At 39.9% G+C, this 19315-nt stretch overlaps 1 protein-coding gene across 1 annotated transcript in view; it reads left to right on the top strand.

Moving 5' to 3' along the window:
• The window catches only part of LOC118409131 (myosin-IIIb-like), a 23699-nt gene extending 4439 nt beyond the window's left edge, over positions 1 to 19260 (top strand). The window contains exons 6-33 of the mRNA XM_035810000.1: positions 164 to 346; positions 1034 to 1127; positions 1472 to 1594; positions 2096 to 2201; positions 2564 to 2686; positions 4112 to 4212; positions 4724 to 4810; positions 6835 to 6900; positions 8000 to 8116; positions 8350 to 8461; positions 9172 to 9248; positions 9528 to 9593; positions 9888 to 10007; positions 10358 to 10467; positions 10688 to 10735; positions 11188 to 11235; positions 11979 to 12070; positions 13341 to 13515; positions 13732 to 13739; positions 14185 to 14294; positions 15274 to 15353; positions 15685 to 15804; positions 16604 to 16693; positions 17163 to 17280; positions 17496 to 17537; positions 17779 to 17871; positions 18184 to 18306; positions 18589 to 19260. Coding sequence (XP_035665893.1) covers positions 164 to 346; positions 1034 to 1127; positions 1472 to 1594; positions 2096 to 2201; positions 2564 to 2686; positions 4112 to 4212; positions 4724 to 4810; positions 6835 to 6900; positions 8000 to 8116; positions 8350 to 8461; positions 9172 to 9248; positions 9528 to 9593; positions 9888 to 10007; positions 10358 to 10467; positions 10688 to 10735; positions 11188 to 11235; positions 11979 to 12070; positions 13341 to 13515; positions 13732 to 13739; positions 14185 to 14294; positions 15274 to 15353; positions 15685 to 15804; positions 16604 to 16693; positions 17163 to 17280; positions 17496 to 17537; positions 17779 to 17871; positions 18184 to 18306; positions 18589 to 18663 — 2707 coding nt within the window. The 3' untranslated portion in view covers positions 18664 to 19260. The remainder of the gene's footprint in view (positions 1 to 163; positions 347 to 1033; positions 1128 to 1471; positions 1595 to 2095; positions 2202 to 2563; positions 2687 to 4111; positions 4213 to 4723; positions 4811 to 6834; positions 6901 to 7999; positions 8117 to 8349; positions 8462 to 9171; positions 9249 to 9527; positions 9594 to 9887; positions 10008 to 10357; positions 10468 to 10687; positions 10736 to 11187; positions 11236 to 11978; positions 12071 to 13340; positions 13516 to 13731; positions 13740 to 14184; positions 14295 to 15273; positions 15354 to 15684; positions 15805 to 16603; positions 16694 to 17162; positions 17281 to 17495; positions 17538 to 17778; positions 17872 to 18183; positions 18307 to 18588) is intronic.
• The last annotated feature ends 55 nt before the right edge of the window (positions 19261 to 19315 follow it).

The raw sequence follows: 19315 nt of genomic DNA, 5'->3' as shown, positions 1-19315 counted from the left end.
TGCACTTCTTTTCAGGTCAGCAATAAATGTCAATTGTTGTCCTTTTAAAAGCTCTTTTTTCTTTCAAGCACCACCTTTCACACAACATCCATATGACGTTGTCAATGGCTATCAGTCAGAATTCATTTTAACATGGCTTAGTTAACAAGAGAATGCTTTTGAGATCTTCAAATCAAAATATTTCTACAGTAAAAGGTGCAAAAATCCGTGAGTACCTTCTGGAGAAGTCTCGGCTGGTGCAGCAGGCAGGAGGAGAGCAGAACTTCCATGTCTTCTACCTCATGCTGAATGGGCTGTCCCCCCAAAACATGGAGAAGTACCATCTGGGGGGAGGACAGGGCTACAGGTGAGTACTGACCTTCTACTGCCTGCTGAATGGGCTCTCCCCTCAGCAAATGGAGAAGTACCACCTTGGGGGAAGACAGGGCTACAGGTGAGTACTGATCTTCTACTGCCTGCTGAATGGGCTCTCTCCTCAGCACATGGAGAAGTACCACCTGGGGGAGGGATAGGCTACAGGCGAGTACAAGTCCCTTGTGACCCCTTTGTGGTGAAGCAGTGATGGTTGAGCAATGGTCCAGTGGTCAAAATCAATTTCTTTGATAAAGAAGTGTACTACGGTTTGCAAGCTTTACTGTCTTTCAAGACATACATTTTACAGCATGGATAAGAACAATCCAGCTGTATTTGCTCAATGGTTGCTTAACAGTCTCAATCCATGCAGCGCAGTGGAAAGGGGCCTTAATATTAATGTGCCACCAGCAATTCCCAACTTGGGAAAACTGACATGAACATAGTACTATAGTGTACTTGGAAAGTTCTATCTCAACTGTTCTGTACCGTAGCTATATTCACTAGCTGATCTGTTTCTGAGTTGCACTTGTTTTCATGGATGTCCAAATGTCATGGCTAGTGGAATTTGTTACATCATAGATCAGACCTGTGTGTAACCTTCAGACATAGCATGTCAATACTGTTGGGAAGTTTGACATGAATTTTTAAGCAACTTCTTTATGTTTCTTTGAATTCACAGCTACTTGAAAAATTTCCAGGACAAAGCCCAACATTACAGGACTCAGCACCAGCAGCTGCTGGATGCCATGGACATGGTGGGCTTCAATGGGGAGGTGAAACATATTTCTATCACCCTGTGTTATAAACTTACACATTTCTAAATTAGCTCTGCAGTCAATATGTTCTTAAAGAGATGTTTTAATTTGTGGATAAATGTTATGTTGATAAAAATATTTCTGGTGGATTTTTTGTTCAGAAATAAAAATCAGGAGGAAGAGGTGGAATGCTTTAGAAACTGTTGCTATTACAAATGTACCAGTGTACCAATTTTTGCTTTTTGAATTGCAAATGTTAGTTTCTTTTTATTTTAAAGGCAGTTGCAACAAGTGAAAAAATGTAACCTTGAGTTTCATCATTTGCTCGTATGAATAACATTTTTAAAAATGCCCTACTGCAGGAACAAGAAGGGATGTTTTCCATCCTAGCTGGGGTGCTGCACATGGGGAACATACAGATCTGTGCTACAGACAGTGGTGAGGCTTATGTGGACAGGTCTGCCAAGGACATCAACATCACTGCTGTGAGTCTGTGGTCTATCTATTGTTCAGTTTTGCTTTAAAGTAGACTTGATATAGATATAAGTTATGTACCTATGGTGTCAAACCTCTGCACATAAAAGAACACAACACACTTATTGAGAAGATTACTAAATCAGCAGCACTTGGCTGAAAATATGTGAGCCTTAGCAAAGCGACTAGCTTAGTAAACATAAAAGCATCATACTTCAACCCCAGTCAGAGGTTGCATGCTTTACCATAACTTAACTAATAATTATTACACTTTTGAGAATAAGAGAAAAGTGGTTGCTCTCTCTTCCATTATGGCATGACTGTTTAAACACTGTGTGAAATAAAGCTCCCCTTGAATCAAGTTGCATCATGCTTTTTATTAACTCATCTGCACCTTCCTGATCAACAATGGTGATCAAAGAAGGAGCAGGCAGATATATCAAATGACACGTGTTGTATAGCCAGATGTTTCAGAAAGTGCAAGGTCGTTTGTCGTGTTACCGTTGTTACAGGAGATTCTGGGAGTAGACAGTACTGACTTGGAATCCAGTTTGACCCAGAGTGTGGTGAGAACCAACAAAGGGGAACTCATACAGAGGAACTACACTGTACAGCAAGGTATGATACCAAAACTTGCATTTACCTGTTGGACTTTATATACATGTACTATGGATCAAGATATAGGGTATGGCAGAAAATAAAGAAATCCTACTTTAAAGGGTCATTGTTACTAACTACCAAAGAGTATATGTATTACTATACTTAGTCTAGTTTAAGTTTCCCATAAAGTTGATCTAAATAAAATATGCTTTCCACTGAAACTGTAATCTCAGTCCATCATTGGTATTTCAAAACCAAGTTTAACAACACCTTTGGGTTGAATTTACCCCTTTCTGGAACATGCTTTATGACATTTTGCAATGTTTATGCAAAAGTCTACCAAGGATTTAGGTTACTCCAAACTTTTGTTCTGTTACCAGCCTTAGCCAGCAGGGATGCCGTCTCCAAGGCCTTGTACGGACGACTGTTTGGCTGGCTGGTCAACAAGATCAACCAGCTGTTAGCACCCACTGACAGCAGCATTGCAGAACTACAACAGATAGGTAAGAAAAGTCCTGACTGAAGTCATTATGGTCCTGTTGTGACATGTTTGAGAAAAGCTGCACCCAATGCTTGTTAATGTTAGAGGTCTTTCTTACTTCTTTGAAAAAAAATAGGGCTGTACAATGGTTTTGGATTGCCCAGATCAGTTCCCAAGTCATTTTGAATCATGAACCTACCAGCTCCAGATTGCACATCAAAATGGTGAGATTTACTGGTTATGTGATGCAGTCCGCATGTGAGGAATTTTATCACCGGTACTTTTCAGGCATTAGAAAGGAGATGAAAATGGAACTACTGATTCATGATAATGGCCTGTAGGGTATTGATTCCTGTATGATGCACGGGATATGTCCTGATGAAAATGTAGTCCATGCATCTGTTGACTCTGGTGAGACTTATGTGTCCCCATTCATCATAGTCTCTATTCTTCTACATATTCTCACAGGTATTGGAAAATGTGTCAACTAGTGTCTATTAAACTTAAAGAGTGATGTTTGGATAAAGCGTGCAGAACAAAACAGGATTTATGAATGGCTTTACTTTCTGCATCCGTGTTGGGTGGGAAACCAATGTCTGGTTTCTGACAAAGATCATTGTCATAATCGTTTTGAAGTTAGTACTTACTACTTACTTACTCCAGTAGTTCCATTATTAAAGTTGTTTTTTAGTGGTTTTGACGAATGATTCACTGAAAAAAAATGATGAGAAACCAGACCATACATGGAAAGAATTAAAGTTCCTACAATCATTGTAAGATTACGGAAAGTAAGATAATCATTGTCTTTCCGTACAAGTCTGGGTGGAACACAGCCATTTCCATATTTGCCAGCCCATCATCTGCTGAGAAGCCCAGGGAAACAGCCTTTGGTGCTGGTGCTGTCCATGGTGCTGATACCTGTGTGATTAGGCCATCCATTGGCAGTTATCTGTTAAATAGTGTGTAAGACAAATCTTGAGCCATGGAAGGCTATTCCTGAGGGAAATACATTGGGGATTGCTTGCAATTCACTCATGTGATGAATGTCAGCTCCACAATTGAAGTGACTGCCCATCAGTACGGCACTCCAACTTTGAACATTGAAGAACCTGTGGCTTGCTCATGAAATATCATACCAAACTTTGGCTAGATGATATCATCACTACCAACACCATGATGACCATCATCTTTTATCATCTCTGATGATGATGATGATAAGTTAGTGTTGCTAGACATGTATTGTGCTGAGTTCTTTCTACAGTGTCAAACTTCTGCACTGCATTTTCAGTTGATGCAGACAATACAATCATGTCATGTTTAAGTGTGGAAGATAATACATAGTAAGGTTACTGTTACTGTACAGAAATGTTATGCTGATGCTAAACTTGTAATTTGTATACTTGTAACTACCTTTAAGTTAAAAGTTCATATATCAAACATTTTGCAGGGGTGCTGGACATCTTTGGGTTTGAACATTTTGAACACAACAGTTTTGAGCAGCTGTGTATCAACCTGGCCAATGAGCAGCTTCAGTACTTCTTCAACCAGGTAAACAAACATTGCACCTTTGATTTGTTTTCCACTGAAGTTAAAACAGTAATTATTTCATAGTGTCTTATCAGTATACTGTAATTTTACAACATGGCAACATCATTTTGCAATGGCACCTTCTAAGTCTTAGATAAAGCTTACATATTTAATATATGTTAATTGGTAAATATCGTTTTTTTTTAGAATTAGCCCTACCTTTTCATCAAAAGTCACTGAAACAAGAAACCAGACTGGTGTATTATGAATATGAAATATATTATGCAAATTTTTGGCTGACGAATGGCCTTGTCTCCTGCAACATCCAGGTCTAAAACATATAGTGTGGATAGCTGACAGAAAAAGACGGCACATAAGAAAATGGTCACAATTTTCCCCATCAACCTCTGCTTTGAGAGTTGTAGACAGGTCTATTCCGTGAACAAATTGCAATTCGTCTAGAGGTGGCCAGATACAAGTACTGGTTAGGTAAAATTTAGCTGTTTCATGATGATCACTGATGTGTTTGCAGCACATCTTCCTACTGGAACAGGAGGAGTACCAGAGGGAGGGAGTCAGCTGGACCACCATCACCTTCACTGACAACAAACCTGTGCTGGTCAGACCTCATCTCTCTGTTTATTGTGACAACCAATGGCATCTTACCATACTTATCTTTTTGCAGTTCTTACATACATTCTTTGTGTGCACAAATGAAAAACAACAAAAAAGTTACCTTCATTATAAAATCTGTGTTGTCTGAAATGTTGAAAAAATACTGAATACATTTGGATATTGTAAACCAAACATTCATTCCAATGTTATTCATTTCAATTCTTTCACATCTTAACTTCTTTGCCCTGAATCATTAACATCTCCTTTTAATCTATACATAGTATTGGATAATCCCTTACCCTGGCACACATTAGAAAACACAACCAACAGTTGTGGTCAGGCCCAGGAGTAATCACTGGACTTCAGACATGTATATATATATAATGGTGTGAGTCTATTTCAACTGAAAATGTCAAAACTAAGTACCACCTGAGTTTTGGATATTATGGTTGCCATACCTTTGCAGTAGCATGTCATACAACTAATACCATGACATTTTCTCAGGGAATGTTGTAACATTAAGTTACATGTGCAGCACATGTAACTTACATAACAACATTCCCTGGGAAAATGTCATGGCATTAATTGTAATTCATACATGCTGCGTGGTCACTTTTTGAATGTCTTGACATTTCCCAAGTCTGTCATGTTGGACATTTGTATCAGCATGGATTAGTGTAGGGAAAAGCAGATTTTCAAGGTGTTACTTGGGCCAACTCCTCTTGGTCTAGAATTGCAGAATTGCAGCCAAAGGTGAATTCTGTTAGAATGTCAACTGGACTAAGTTTCTGTATATAGTACAAAAAGACATAATATTAATGTCACCATAATGATTGTGTAGTGACGTTTACGTTCACAAAAAGGCAGAGCTCATCACACCAACAAGTTCATTTCTTTCCTCAATTTTGATTTTGCATTATTCCATTGGCAAGGAAGTGAAAGGTTAGTGCAAAGGTGTTAAAGAAGTGTGACCTGCTTTTGACGTAAATTTAAACAGCATACACACAATTAAGTTCAATTAGCTTGGAGGAGCTTTCGAGATAAACTCTGTCTCTTTGTCAACCTGGGGATCTCATCTTGGAGTTTCATTGTCACATGACGGTTGACTTTGTCACGTGATAAGGCACAGTATGACCTGTTGCAGACGTCATACATGTATCTAGCAATGTCAAACAATGGAATTCTGCTGTGAGACATGTGGAAAGCCCTGCAGAAGTCTAACAGGCCTTGTTGCTCACAGATGGGCCCAGTGAACAGAGTGTCCGTCAGGATGAAAAAAGACTGCAATGATCTAGAAATGCTACAGTCACTTTGTGTGGCTGAAGCAATACTCTTATGACAGATGGTTTTAATAGTAATACCAAATTATTACCTTGAAAGCCTGGCCCCCTGTACAGGAAAACAGAATTACTGCTCTGACCTCCTTAGGGTATAGAGGGTGATTTTTCACGACATCGAGAAACACGAAATTGGGTCATGATATTGCAATAAACATGATGCCTTTATTAGTTGTTCATCTGCCAAGGCACACTGGGAAATATCAATCTGCAGTAGGTCAGAAAGTGCCTGCATCAAAGTCGATCATTTTCTCTACACCAATCCTCGGGGAGTGATATTACTAGATGGGGTTCTGAAGGAAGACTTCAATCCATCAAAACTTTTGATCAAATTTCATATTGCACGATGTCTGCATCCCAGTTCACTGATGAATGTTGTCAATGAAGGCCATATTAAGTTTTATGTTTTTTTACAAATTGATAAATTGCCTTTGGGCAAAGATAATTGTGGAGTTCAAATCTTTGTAAAACTTACATTTAAAGATATGATTTTGTCCTTTTGTCTTTAAAAAATGCAGAACCATCTATAAGGAAGCATTTTTGGAGCAAATCAAATTCCACAAAACAGAAAGAATATTCCTTTTCCAGTGGGTATACATTGTTGGTGATGGTTAGTAATAGTTTCAGTCAGTCAGTCAGTAATAGTTTAGGGTATTACATGTATAATTATGTTGTTGGTGTTTTTATACAGGATCTGCTGTTGGCCAGACCTATTGGCATACTGGCCCTTCTGGATGAAGAAAGCCTCTTTCCTCAGGTATAGCTTTAAACATGTCATATATCAGTTCAATCTTCTGGATAGAGGTAAAATGTAGATGCACTTCTTATTGCGGCTATGGTGTGACGCACCTCTTTGTCTGCACTGCAATATCCATTTATTCAAGGTCCAAATCAAATTGCAAGAGACAAGACTAAGGCCACTCAGAATTTTACATTATAAGCAATAGGTATCTGTAAATATGAAAAGTTCAAATAGAAGTCAAGAATATTAAAGGGACATAATGTAGAAATATGGCGCCAAAATTTCAAATGTTCTGAACTTGAAAATCTCCATTCAGATTGACATTTGCAACTCATTTCTAACTTATCTGCGTCATTTTATCACATTTTTAGTGCTAATTAACAACGTCAAAATAAGCCGCGACCAAATTCACTTACTTCCAGGTAGCCTACCGGAAGTAAGCCGACCGTAGATTTCCGAATCGACCGTTGCGGTCGCAGATCTTCGAAGCGTAGCGGGACTTTCAACAAACTTCAGTAATGATTTGAGCGAACCACCGAACGCGTTCTAAAGCGCACTTTGGCTCCCCGGCGAGTTGAATAAGATGGCGGACAACTCAAGCGGCGGAGGGAAGTGCGCATATTTCAAGACATCCTCACGGCTCAACAAAGTCGTATCCATACGTTGTAAATATTGCTGTGCAGTGTAATAAGGTAGACTCAACTCATAATGTAGAAAAATGGCCGAAAACAGTAACTTTACTTTTTACATTATGTCCCTTTAAGTGTGAATTTTAAGATTTCATAACCTGGCATCCTGTCTACTGCTTGACCCTTCAGGACAGGAGAATCTTTCTGCTGCTGGGGTAATATTTTGCATATGGTAGAAGTTTTGCACGGTGGGAGTTAATTATTTTGTGGCGGGCAATTACTCCCACTGGGCAAAATTCCTTTCGTGTGAACATCCTACCGGGTGCAAAAGATTTCCCCGTCTGCAGAGAGCTTTGTCTGACTTGTTTAGAGCATTCACTAACTACAAAATGTACGTAGGCCAAGCAATGAATAGACTGTATGCCAGGTTTAGGATTTCACATAAGAGCACTCATCTTATGTGTACATGTAATATTGTCTCTTAGGGAACAGATTTGACACTTCTGCAGAAGCTGAACCAGAATGTTGGCAGCAGCCCTCACTTTACTACAGGCAAGCAGGCCAGGAGTCCGCTCTTCACCATCACCCACTATGCAGGCAAGGTAAACATGTTTTGTACACCAGGTCTATACATTGTTAGTCTATAAGAGTGACTTTAAAAAGTTTCGTCGGATAAGATTTTGATTATGCCATTGACTTTCCATTGGAAGGTGTCACAGGTATCCCTCTTCAGCTCCATTTTGCCTAACAACCATATTGATTTGGTACCAAAAGGCAAATGTTTGTAATAGTGAAAATCTTTGACAATGTATGTCTCTCTTGCTTGCATGGACAGGTGGAGTACAATGTGACTGGCTGGCTGGAGAAGAACAGAGACACCCTGCCCTCCAACACCATGTCCGTCCTGCAGCACAGCAGCAACCCACTCATCAACACTGTCTGTAATGGTCAGTGGTCTTCGTATTGTGATCTCTTGCCTCTTTCATATAGAAATATGAGTGAGGCACAAAAGCTAAGAAGGGAAGGGTACATCATTCCGGGGTTGTGCCTCTTGTGGAATTGCTTTCGATTGTGAGAGAGAATGGGTGTGCGCTGGTCAATGACATGAACTTCCTTGCACTGCCAGCTAAACAATGCAGGAGGTCTAGCCACAAACACAAGGCATCTAGCCACCAATACTTCAGGCAGCTTTTTGCACCCACCCACCACTCACTCTTATTGGCTCGTTCTCCCTTCCGGCATGGGTTCCCCCAGGATCCCGCCAGAGTTCATATTGGCTTTGTGCCATCAAACTCTGAATCCTGCCAAAGCTTGGTGACATCTCCCTGGTGTAATCTAGATCCAGCTCTAGCTGGATGCAGTGCAATGAAGTGTGTCAAACCATAGCCTGAAGTATTTCCATTTCAAGAACTGCTATTCTCCAAGCCGAGGTTGAGTCGCAGGGACATAGTGGTAGTCAGGAAATTTACCGGCTTGTGAGAGAAGCAAGCTGGTAAAAGTGATTGATTTAAAAGGCATGTTCTGATCTGTGGCAGAGGTGAGAGTAGCAAGCGGGTAAATTTCCTGACTACTACTATGTCTCAGCTTCTGCGATGTGATGAGTAAAGATGCTCAGATTGAGCATATGGATAAAGGAATTGATGCCTTCATTTTTCAGGCAGTATCACTCGGACCGGAACACTTGCACTTCAGCACAAAACCTCTAAGGGTCGTCGTCTGAGCAAAAGACCAGCGGTAGGTACTGTGAGTACAAGGGATGTTGTGAAAGTACAGTCCGTTGGTTTACTTAAGTTGTAGGTCTATTGTATCTCAATTCTAAGGAGTAGTATCAGGCATATAGTGTTATACCGCACTGTTGGGGTTATAACGGACCTTGTGGGGTGACATACCCTTTCTTTTAGCTGAATTCAAGACAGGGGATGCCTATTAGTAAGCTGATGTATATCTATAGCTAAATCAGGTATTAAGCCATTTTCGATGAAATGTTGTGATTTAAACTGTGATCCACTGTAGGGTAGACAAGTTGGTGAACCCGGCAAGAAAGGAGGAAAACAGCTCACTCTGGGTGGCCAGTTCAAGGTATTATATAACCAAATAAATAATGCGTCTATTGGTAAAATCAGTATTTATCTTGCTGAAATATTATAAATTTAGCAACTGCTAAACCTGAAAGTATTGTTTCAATCATGACTTTGATTTTAATTTCTACTAGATAGTAGGAATGAGTTATCTTGGCAGTTTCTATGTTAATGTTAATGAAAATTTTGGGAACTTTATACTACAAAATTACAATCATCACTTCATCTTATTGTTGGTAGTATTAATCATGTACATTATTTCATTAATGCAACCACCTTGCTCCACTTTGTACAGAACTCCCTGACTGTACTAGTGGAGAGGATCACAGCAGCCAGGCCCCATTTTGTCCGCTGTATCAAACCTAACGGCCTCAAGCAGCCAAACAACTTCCAAGAAGATGCAGTGGCTGCCCAGGTTATGTCCATGTTCAGTTGCTTCATAATGTAGTTAGATGTAGATTATACAGTACTTGAGTATAATGCTGTTGCTGAAGCATCCCTGTGAGGGAAGTGTACTCAAAATTGTACTGTAACGTTGTAATGATATATACCTTAGCTAAGGTTTATTCTTTCCCTTTTAGTTTCTTTCCTTTTGTGTATATATTTATGTGTGTATGCGTGTGTGTGTGTGTGTGTGTGTGTGTGTCTGTGTTTGTGTGAACTTATCAGCTTTGGTTTTGAAGCAGGGTCAATGTATACTATGCCATGTTCACCATGCATAATACAATACATGGAACCAAAAACATAGAAAAAGTAGCTTTTTAAATTTTGTTTTGTCTACCTGCCCAGCTGAAGTACACAGGAATGATGGAGACAATCCGCATCAGGAGGGAGGGCTATGCTCTGCGCATCCCCTTCCAGCAATTTGTTCAGAGGTCAGTACAAAACTGTGTTTATCAACCTGTACATATACACTGAAGTGTTACACAGCATCTTCACTGGTACAAAGGGGGTGGTTTTCATCTTACTGGGACATGAGCATCAACTATTTGTTGTTGCTGAAGAAATTAAACTATCAACAAGGTTTTAGCAACTTAATTTTATTTGCTTGTGCTTCAATAACAAGATTTTTGCATTTTGCATCCATGACTTCAGGTACAGAAGTTTGGGGGATGTTGCCCACATACCAGAGGACCAACATGGGTAAGTTCTGGTGTGGTATTGTTGCCAATGGGTTCAGTAAGCTTGGTACATTACATGTAGGACACATTCAGCACCTTGGACAGGGACAGCAGTTAGAGCAATTAAGACTTCAGCACCATGGACAGGGTTAGTGGTTGATGTTGAAGTAGTGGCGAAAAAGTAAGTGTAATTGTAGTAATATCATCCAGTATTTGAATACGAGTATGCTGCTGCTGGGGTGCTGACTTGGGTGGGCAGCAGTTGGCTAGTCTTCACACCTAACTTCCAAGCAGCTATATACAGTGGGTTCAGTCTGATTAAGGTGCACACTGATTTTTCTTCAAACCGTTTTGAGTACAAATACGCTTGTTTATTGGCTGCATACAGCACTTTCATTCACATGCTGTGATGAAATATGTTAGATTGGAAAATAGCATTCTCTAAGCAATGATGTTGGCCTGTATTGCATCCAGGTGCCAGAGGATACTAAAGGCTACAGGGTTGTCTGACTGGCTGATTGGGTAGGAAAAGCATCTGTTGAAAAATCACCACTTCATATTCTTGGTCATTTCCTAAAAAATCTTTGCATCCTTAGTCTTTTTTGATAAACCTTGATATAGTCAACACAGATACTCCTTATGATGAATATCATTCTTTTTTACTCTCTTCCTATTCAGGTAAAAAGATGGAAGGCTATTTCTTTTCTCCTCTCAAATCCTTTGATCATACACTGATGGTAAAATATTCAATCTTCTTCAATCAATTCAAAACTCAATCAATTTCTTGTATATGTCTAGAGTTGTACATTGCTGTATTGGGTTTTTCCCATTTACCCTCTTATACCTTGCTAATTTTATTAGGCTGTACATGCCACATTCACAATTTTTCCTTTTTTGTGTACTTTAAAGTTGAAATGACAACAACAAACAATGTATGATGTCAATGCTAGCATACAAGCCTTCAGTCCTATTCTTTATATGGTCACAATGTCATTAACATGGGGAAATGATGAAGTCAAAGCCATGTATTGGTAATTGTGTAATAATGCAGACTTGTACTTAGTAATACTTACTTAAGGAAGGTGAAATTTTTACTTTTAAGGGTGTGTCAATTTGACTTTGCTACAAGATTCCCACAGTGTTTACAGTGGCAAAATGCCTATGGGTCACTGGCAAGGTCATAAGCCACCCGCAAACAATGATGAAGAACTTGCTCTTAATCCTTAATTAGTTTTTAAATAAAAGAAATCCCTGTCTGTCCGTAGGAAGACTAAGGTGCTGTTGAAGTGGTGGCACACAGATGAGCTGGCCTCCAGGCTACAGAAGGTGGAGCAGGCTGCAACCCGCATCCAAACAGGTCAGTGGCCCTCCAACATCCTAAATAAGATATACAGTGATTCCTGAAATTTTCAAAATGGATTTACATTTTTTTTGCGCTTTAAAGCAAACTTAAAAGTACCACAAAAATTGCTTGCTCTTTTGCAGTATCATTTGTAGAGTAACAGGAAATTCTCAATGGACACATGTAATGTCAATCAAACAAGACAAACAATAAGAAAATATTTAAAGGGACATGAGAGCTTCAAACTTGTGTTTCTAGAAGTAAATGAATACGAAATCAATTAAAGACATTGTTTGTAAAGAAACATGATTTTAAGGTTTGCTATGAGAAGGTGCTACATGTAAGTCTGTCCTTGCATGACCCCTGCATGCAGAGTCTGTCCTTGCATAACCCTGCATGCAGTCAGCTATGACCTTTCAGGTCTTAACATTTTCTCTTTGATCAAAGGCAGTGATAGTGTTTTCTCTGACAGGCCTGCGTTATTAGAGTTCCAGATGTCCGAAAGTTGAATAATTTTAACTCTGTCCTGAAATGACCTTTCAAATTCAAAACTTGCCTGTAAGTCTGACCTACCTGCATTATGGCATAGAGCTCCAGATGTCCTTACATGGCCATGCAAAAATTACCTTCTGACCTCTGAAGTTTCAAGATTTATAGCATTAAACCAATTTTGCTTTCATGTGCATGTCAGAAAGCACTTGTTTCATACTTAGAGGTGAGCTTTAGAAGGGGTCCCCATCCCTCCAAATCAACGTTCCACTTTTCCTGACATATTGGGTGACAGCAAGTGCTTTTTGATTGAAGGTAGTGTTAGCTTTACTGCCTGTAACTCTGACATGGCCGTAAATCCAATATAGTTTCAGACATACTTAAGCCCAGCAATGTACGTTGCGTATGACCTTATAGTTGTACACAAACTTTGTAATATACTGTAGTAGCAAGAACATTAAAAACCTATATTCAATTTGGATTAACATCCAAGTCAGACCTGTGTACCCGTCCATTTTACAAATAAATAATTATGTAACTTGCATCTCCAAATTACAACAGTAGCTAGATCACAAATACCCAGGTACCAGCCTCCTTCCTTTCTGCTTGTTCCATGGTATTATACACATATTATCTTAGCAAGCAAAGAGCAAGAGTTAGCAGTAACTAATATTGAAGGATGGTACCCAGGCTACAGGTAGTTGCAACTGTAGCTAAACCTATTAGTAATCTAAATAGCATTGATGAAGCTTAACAGCATTGCTATAAGATGCTTTAATTTGTCCTGTGATTTCAGGGGTGCGTGGCTTCCTGGCCCGGAGGAAGATGGCCCATCTGAGAGAGTTAGCCAATAAGCAGGCAGCAGCTGCCGTAATGTTCCTGAACCTGACTGAGCAGCTCATAGAGGATGCCTTCCAGAGGCAGCGCCACCTGGCAGAGAGGGATGAAACTGCCACACCCCGTGGGTTGCTGTTTGCATAAATTGTAGTGCTCTTGTGGAATTTCCTTTTGCCCTCCCTGAGCATTTGCTTACCCTTTACCTAAAAGTTCTTCTAAGAAATCAAAATTGTTTATTCATTAGTTCACGTGAAGAACAACACAACACCACATAGAAGTGGGTCTCAGGGACAGCTAAAGGCATTCAATGGGTTGGAACAGGCTGTGATATACAATCCTCCACTCAACAGGAAAGGAGGTCTATGTAACTTTCTATGTAACTTTCCAGCACTTGGGATTTAGTGCTCACCCTCCTCCCCACGACAAAATGTTAGCTCCTGTAATTCAAACAACTTTGTCCAAACTTGTCTAGCCTTTGTTTCCTTTTGGACTACTAAAAATTGTATTCATTTCATTGGCATATCAATTCATAGTTAGGATATAAATCTTGCTTTTCCAACAAGATCTCTTATGTGTCACTGACGAAAGAAAATGGATGTTATCTGATATGTCTGACCATTTCCAAAATCATATCCAGTTGCTTGAGTAATTGCCGTTTGGCTTATTGTATGACTTATAACGATACTTCAGTCAGTCACTCGCAATATTCAACAGCTGTGTGCCAGATACGAGTATCCAAGCAGCATTGCTGGCAAATAGCACACAAAATGGATACTAAATGACATTATATTCTTAAACCACAGCAGTAGCAGGTGGGATGACAGCTGACATGACACCTGCAGATGCAGCAGCTGTACAGCAGGTGGCAACCAAAATGGCTGACCTACACCTACAGCAAGATGCAGAGACTCAGGTTTGGCCCTTTTGATACATATAATCTATTAAGGAAGTTTGAAAGGAAATTAAAGAGACTTTGAAAAAGAAAACAAGCTACTGTCATTATTTCTCAATCACTTTTTTTTTGAGGCAGATTTGTCAAGTCATTCTGATTCATTCAGTTTGTATACTATATGAAGATTTGCTTTGCTGTTAATGTGTTACCAGTCTGACCCAGTGTATTGACTTGACATTTCTTTTAAATACAAATAAAGTAATACAGTCAAACCTGTCTATAGCGGCTACTCAAGGGACTGGAGAAATGTGGCCACTATAGACAGGTGGCCACTATAGAGAAAATGTTGATCAATTGACCATGAGCAAGCTACACATGATTTCAGTTCCCACTAATCTTTTTGACCAAGTAACATTGTCTTGATCGGTAAATTCACCGACAAAGACTTGCACTTTAATGCTCAAGGCATGCATACCCCCTGCTACCGCCAAAATGACCCTGTCAGAAACTCCAAATTGTCGCAAACTACAATTTCAAACTCGTTGCAGGGTGACATATAAGGCTGCAGTATGGTTGCATAGGTAGTGTTTCTGTATCAAGGGGACCAGAAATCATGTGGCCGTGACCGCGTTGGACATGTGGCCACTAAGCCTATTTCTTAATCATTACAAAATCCAAGGAACCGACAAAATGTGGCCACTATGGCCAGGTGGCTGCTATGCAAAGGTGGCCGCTAATACAGGTTTTACTGTACTAATGACTGACTAGCTATCTAATCAATTCAGTTCTTAAAAGCAACTTTGCATGAAATTTGTTTGTTGGCTCAGATTCATACTTTCTCTCACTTTGTTGTCAGTATCTCAGCAATCTAAAGCAATCTGATGTTGTGCATGGGCCTAGCAACTCCACTTTCACTTCTATATCAAATACAGATTTAACTATAGAGCATTGTGCTTCTACATTTGTATATGACAGTACATGTATTTCTCACTCACTGCAGGTTGAGTTGAAGGATAACCTGAGCTCTGATGAGGAAATTGTGGAGGATGACTTCACTGGACCCATAAGTAGCAAGAACAGGTATACAGTGTACTTGTCATAGTTCCATATATATAGGTCCAGCAATAATGTTATCATAGTTATATATAGTTCTTGTCCCTGTGGGACTTAGTGCGCCAGTAGATGAGAGGGTTGAAAAGGAATTGCACACCCCTCCTTCACCATAAAAAGTCATGTGCAGGTCAGGCAAACAGGGTGCCGAACCAATCGGCAAGTGCCTGTTTGCCTGCACATATCAACATCTGTATCTAGTATCACTAGATGCATGTATGTACAGGGAATTCATCTTAGTACATGAAAATTTTCAACCCAGCAATCCATGTGATATTTTTGTATCTATTGAATGTTTAAGATGGGGAAAGGAGGGGACCAAGGCTGCATCTGTGCGCTGGTTCAGGGAGACCCAGCAGCAGGCTGTGATGCAGGACAGCGGCACATTTGCACCCTGGTTCCATGGGATCATCACACGCAGGTATACAGTCGATACGGGTGTTCTGGACCGACCCGGGCTTATCACACGGGCTCCATTTGAATAAATCAAACTGTTTCGAGTGGGCCGAGTACGGCGCCATCGAAAGTTTGAATACCTGATTCGGGCGTTGGAACATTACTGTTGCAACGCTTTTTTTTCGAGGGCAACAAATTTGTTCAACTTCTGGCGCATTTCGCATCAAAACAGTGGTTTTCTCAGGTGGGTATGACATAAATAAAATACAACAAGGTGTATTCCTTATCACCCTCGGTCCCAGCCCTCCCGCGGGTCGGATCACCCTCCGGCCTTCGGGCGATCCGACCCGCGGTCGGGCTGGCACCTCGGGTGATACTGAATACACCGTGTTGTATTCTATATTTAGCAACAAGCAGACCTGAGGCACAGCTCCCCCTCTTGCGAGTTCTTGCACATTTGGCTGGAGATAAAAGTAGTGTTTGTGTGTTCTCACGTGTTCAATAACTTCTGCTGCTGCTCTTGCATGTTCACGTGGTTTAGTCTTCTGGTAAAATTCCCACGCATGTTGCTATCTGCAGCATATAACCATGATGTCCATAATTTACCTCCAGAATGCAGTTTCAAATTTTAAGTTTCATTGGTAGTTTTGGTTTGTGAACAATATACTTGAAGCCAATATACCAGGTATGGATTCTTTTAAAAGTAAACCTGAGAAAAAGTAAACAAATCAATCAAGGATAAAAATGTAGATTTTTAGAAATCTCTTGGAAAAGTATATCAATCACATATCAACAGATATTAATCAGAGTTGTGTTAAACACAGGGAATCAGAGCGACTCTTACAAGACAAGCTGCTGGGCTGTTTCCTGATCCGAGTCAGCGAGAGCAGGTTTGGCTACTCCCTGACCTACAGGTGAGCCCTGACCTTTGACCTTATTAATAAACCATATCCTACAGGTGACCATATGCTGCCATAGCTATCCAGTGTCAGTCTTTGAAAGCGCATTCCAACAAAAACTATGGGAGCTACAGAAGCTTGGGATGAACAGAATAAGTAGTGAAGAGATTTAAAGATTACAGACCTCTGTTGCAGCAAAACTTACTTCATATATAAGGCAGCATCAAAAGGTGGCTGAAAATTGCTTGTTTAGCATTAATATATTTGTTACTATCTTATGCCACCATTAAATCTGCTAGCACAAGTCTACTAGGTCTAGACTATGCTAAATAAAAAAATTGTAAATTTATTCAGACATTTCCCCACCAAATGATTTGCATCCAACTGATATCATTAATACAAATTTCATAATTTGCTGCTATAGCTCACTTTTTTGTCATCAGTTTCTGCAATTTTCATTGCATTTCCCGACCGTCTTCTCTAGGATATCCAGCAGGTGTAAACACTTTATGATTGACCAGTTGCCCAGTGGCAAGTACGTGGTCGTTGGGGAACCCAAAGTGCACGTGTCCCTGTCAGCATTAGTGGACTACTACAGGAAGGTTTGTCCATCCTTAAGTCTCTTGGTTCTCCCATATGATTGTCATGACAGATGAGCGTAAAGTCTCCCAATTATCATGATTGCCATTGAAGGAAAAGAAAATGGAAATGTTGCCAAGTTGATGTTTTGTCACCTCCAAATCAGAAACTCGTCCATAGTTGTAAACAATGTTCACTCTTGAGTTACACAAATTTTTTTCTCCTTTTCCTACTCCAGAACCCTTTGACTGGAGACCTTCTGACAGAACCCTGTGGCCAAGTGAGTATTGTAGATGACTTGTCTGCAATTTCTTTTTTTTGCAATGAATAAAAATTTCTAGATTTAGACTGTCCATATACAAACTCTGTATGCCAATATTTTAATTGGTTTTTGATTCATCTATCATGTTCTCAAGTGATATTTGCTATCAAGTGGTATCAATGTTCTGATATGGAGTCATTATATTCATCCAATGCTTGTGCACATGTACCCATCCCATGATGATATGTATTTTCCTCAGGTTGAGGGACATGAGGACTATGCTGAACTTCTAGTAGGGAGCCGGTACAGTCTAGTCAGAGTGGAGGAGGAAGTGCAACCCTATGGAAGTGCTGTAAGATATTTCTTATGGCACCTGTAAGAGAGATCATGTTTGTACTGCTGTCATTTTTAAAGATTAGAGTATGATTACACTTACAGAATCATTAAAAAAAAATAGAAAGAAAAATACAATGCTCCTGCAGTTGTAGACATCGTAAGCCCTGAGTGTGTTGCAATACTAGTAAAATTTAATGTAGCAAAGCTTCTGTCATAGTAGGAAAGTAAGGATTAAAACTTTCGGCAGTGTTAACTTGTAACAAGTCTCCTTATGCAAACTTAACCACCATCAAATGTAGTCAAGTGAATGTATGACCTTTGTCTGCAGCTACATAGAGATGATTCCACCCCACCACCCCTGCCGGAGAGAAACTACACCACAATGCGTGAGCCAGGCAACCAGCAAGCCAGCAGCAAACACATGCACTACCAGACACTGCTGAAGAATCAGGTATACATGTACATTAGTGTAGCAGCATTTCTAATGGGTACAAGAAAATGTCAACTGAAATCTCCAAGTGCCTTCGGTGCCCATCCACTAACGTGTTTAGAATGTACACTCTAGTGCTATAGATTAGGTCTTTCTAAGGATTATTAAAGAATTTTGATGAAGCATGAAGTTACTCTAACTTGGTAAAAACAGCCAACTTTTCCTACATCTTTGCTGGCCATGATTTCATTTGAAGAAATCAGTGTCCCCTGAGTGAACTTTTTTTTTGCATTTTCTTTATAGCAACAACAGCTGGGAGTGAGAGCAGCGACAGAAACCGCAGCCCCACCTCTTCCAGCCAGAACCAGAAGAAAGTGACCGCAACATCAAGCCAAGACGTTTTGTCATCAGATGATTCACTACCACCATTTTCACAATGTGGTCTTTAATGTACTGGTTCCTACAAATTACTGTTTGTAGCTAGATTTTTATTGTGAGGACTAGGGTTAGGCTGGAGATTACAGTATTACCAAGGAGGTTTTAATCATTACACAATCTCATTGCCTACCAAACCTCTCTAAAAGCATGACAACAGAAACAATGACTGCAATATGAGCCCCCAAACTGAGAAGTCTATGTACTAACTGTGCTGTGCACTTCCGTGAAGTTTCTTCACATCCCAAGAGCATTGTTTTGATACAGCTCCAACTTCGTTTCATACTTTTGATAACTGTTAATTAGTCTCACGCGTAAGCCACATTGCTACATAAATGTGCAAACACTGCTTGATCCAAAGCAACTGTACAATCTTAGCAAACTTCTTGTAATTGTCATCTTTGGGAAATGTGCCAATATTAAGATGACAAAAAGTCAAACCCTGTACAGTCCCTAACTGCAGGTACAAACATTACATTGTATGCTTACTATCAAAATCTTGTTAAGCGCTAGATATTATTGTGTTAAGATTATTACATATACATGTACAGTGGCAATAAGAATACATGTACATGATTCTTTGCAATGATGAGAC

Source organism: Branchiostoma floridae, chromosome 2, assembly GCF_000003815.2.
Source record: "Branchiostoma floridae strain S238N-H82 chromosome 2, Bfl_VNyyK, whole genome shotgun sequence".
In the NCBI taxonomy this organism is placed as follows: Eukaryota; Metazoa; Chordata; class Leptocardii; order Amphioxiformes; family Branchiostomatidae; genus Branchiostoma; species Branchiostoma floridae.
This window is presented reverse-complemented; position numbering and strand designations above follow the sequence as displayed.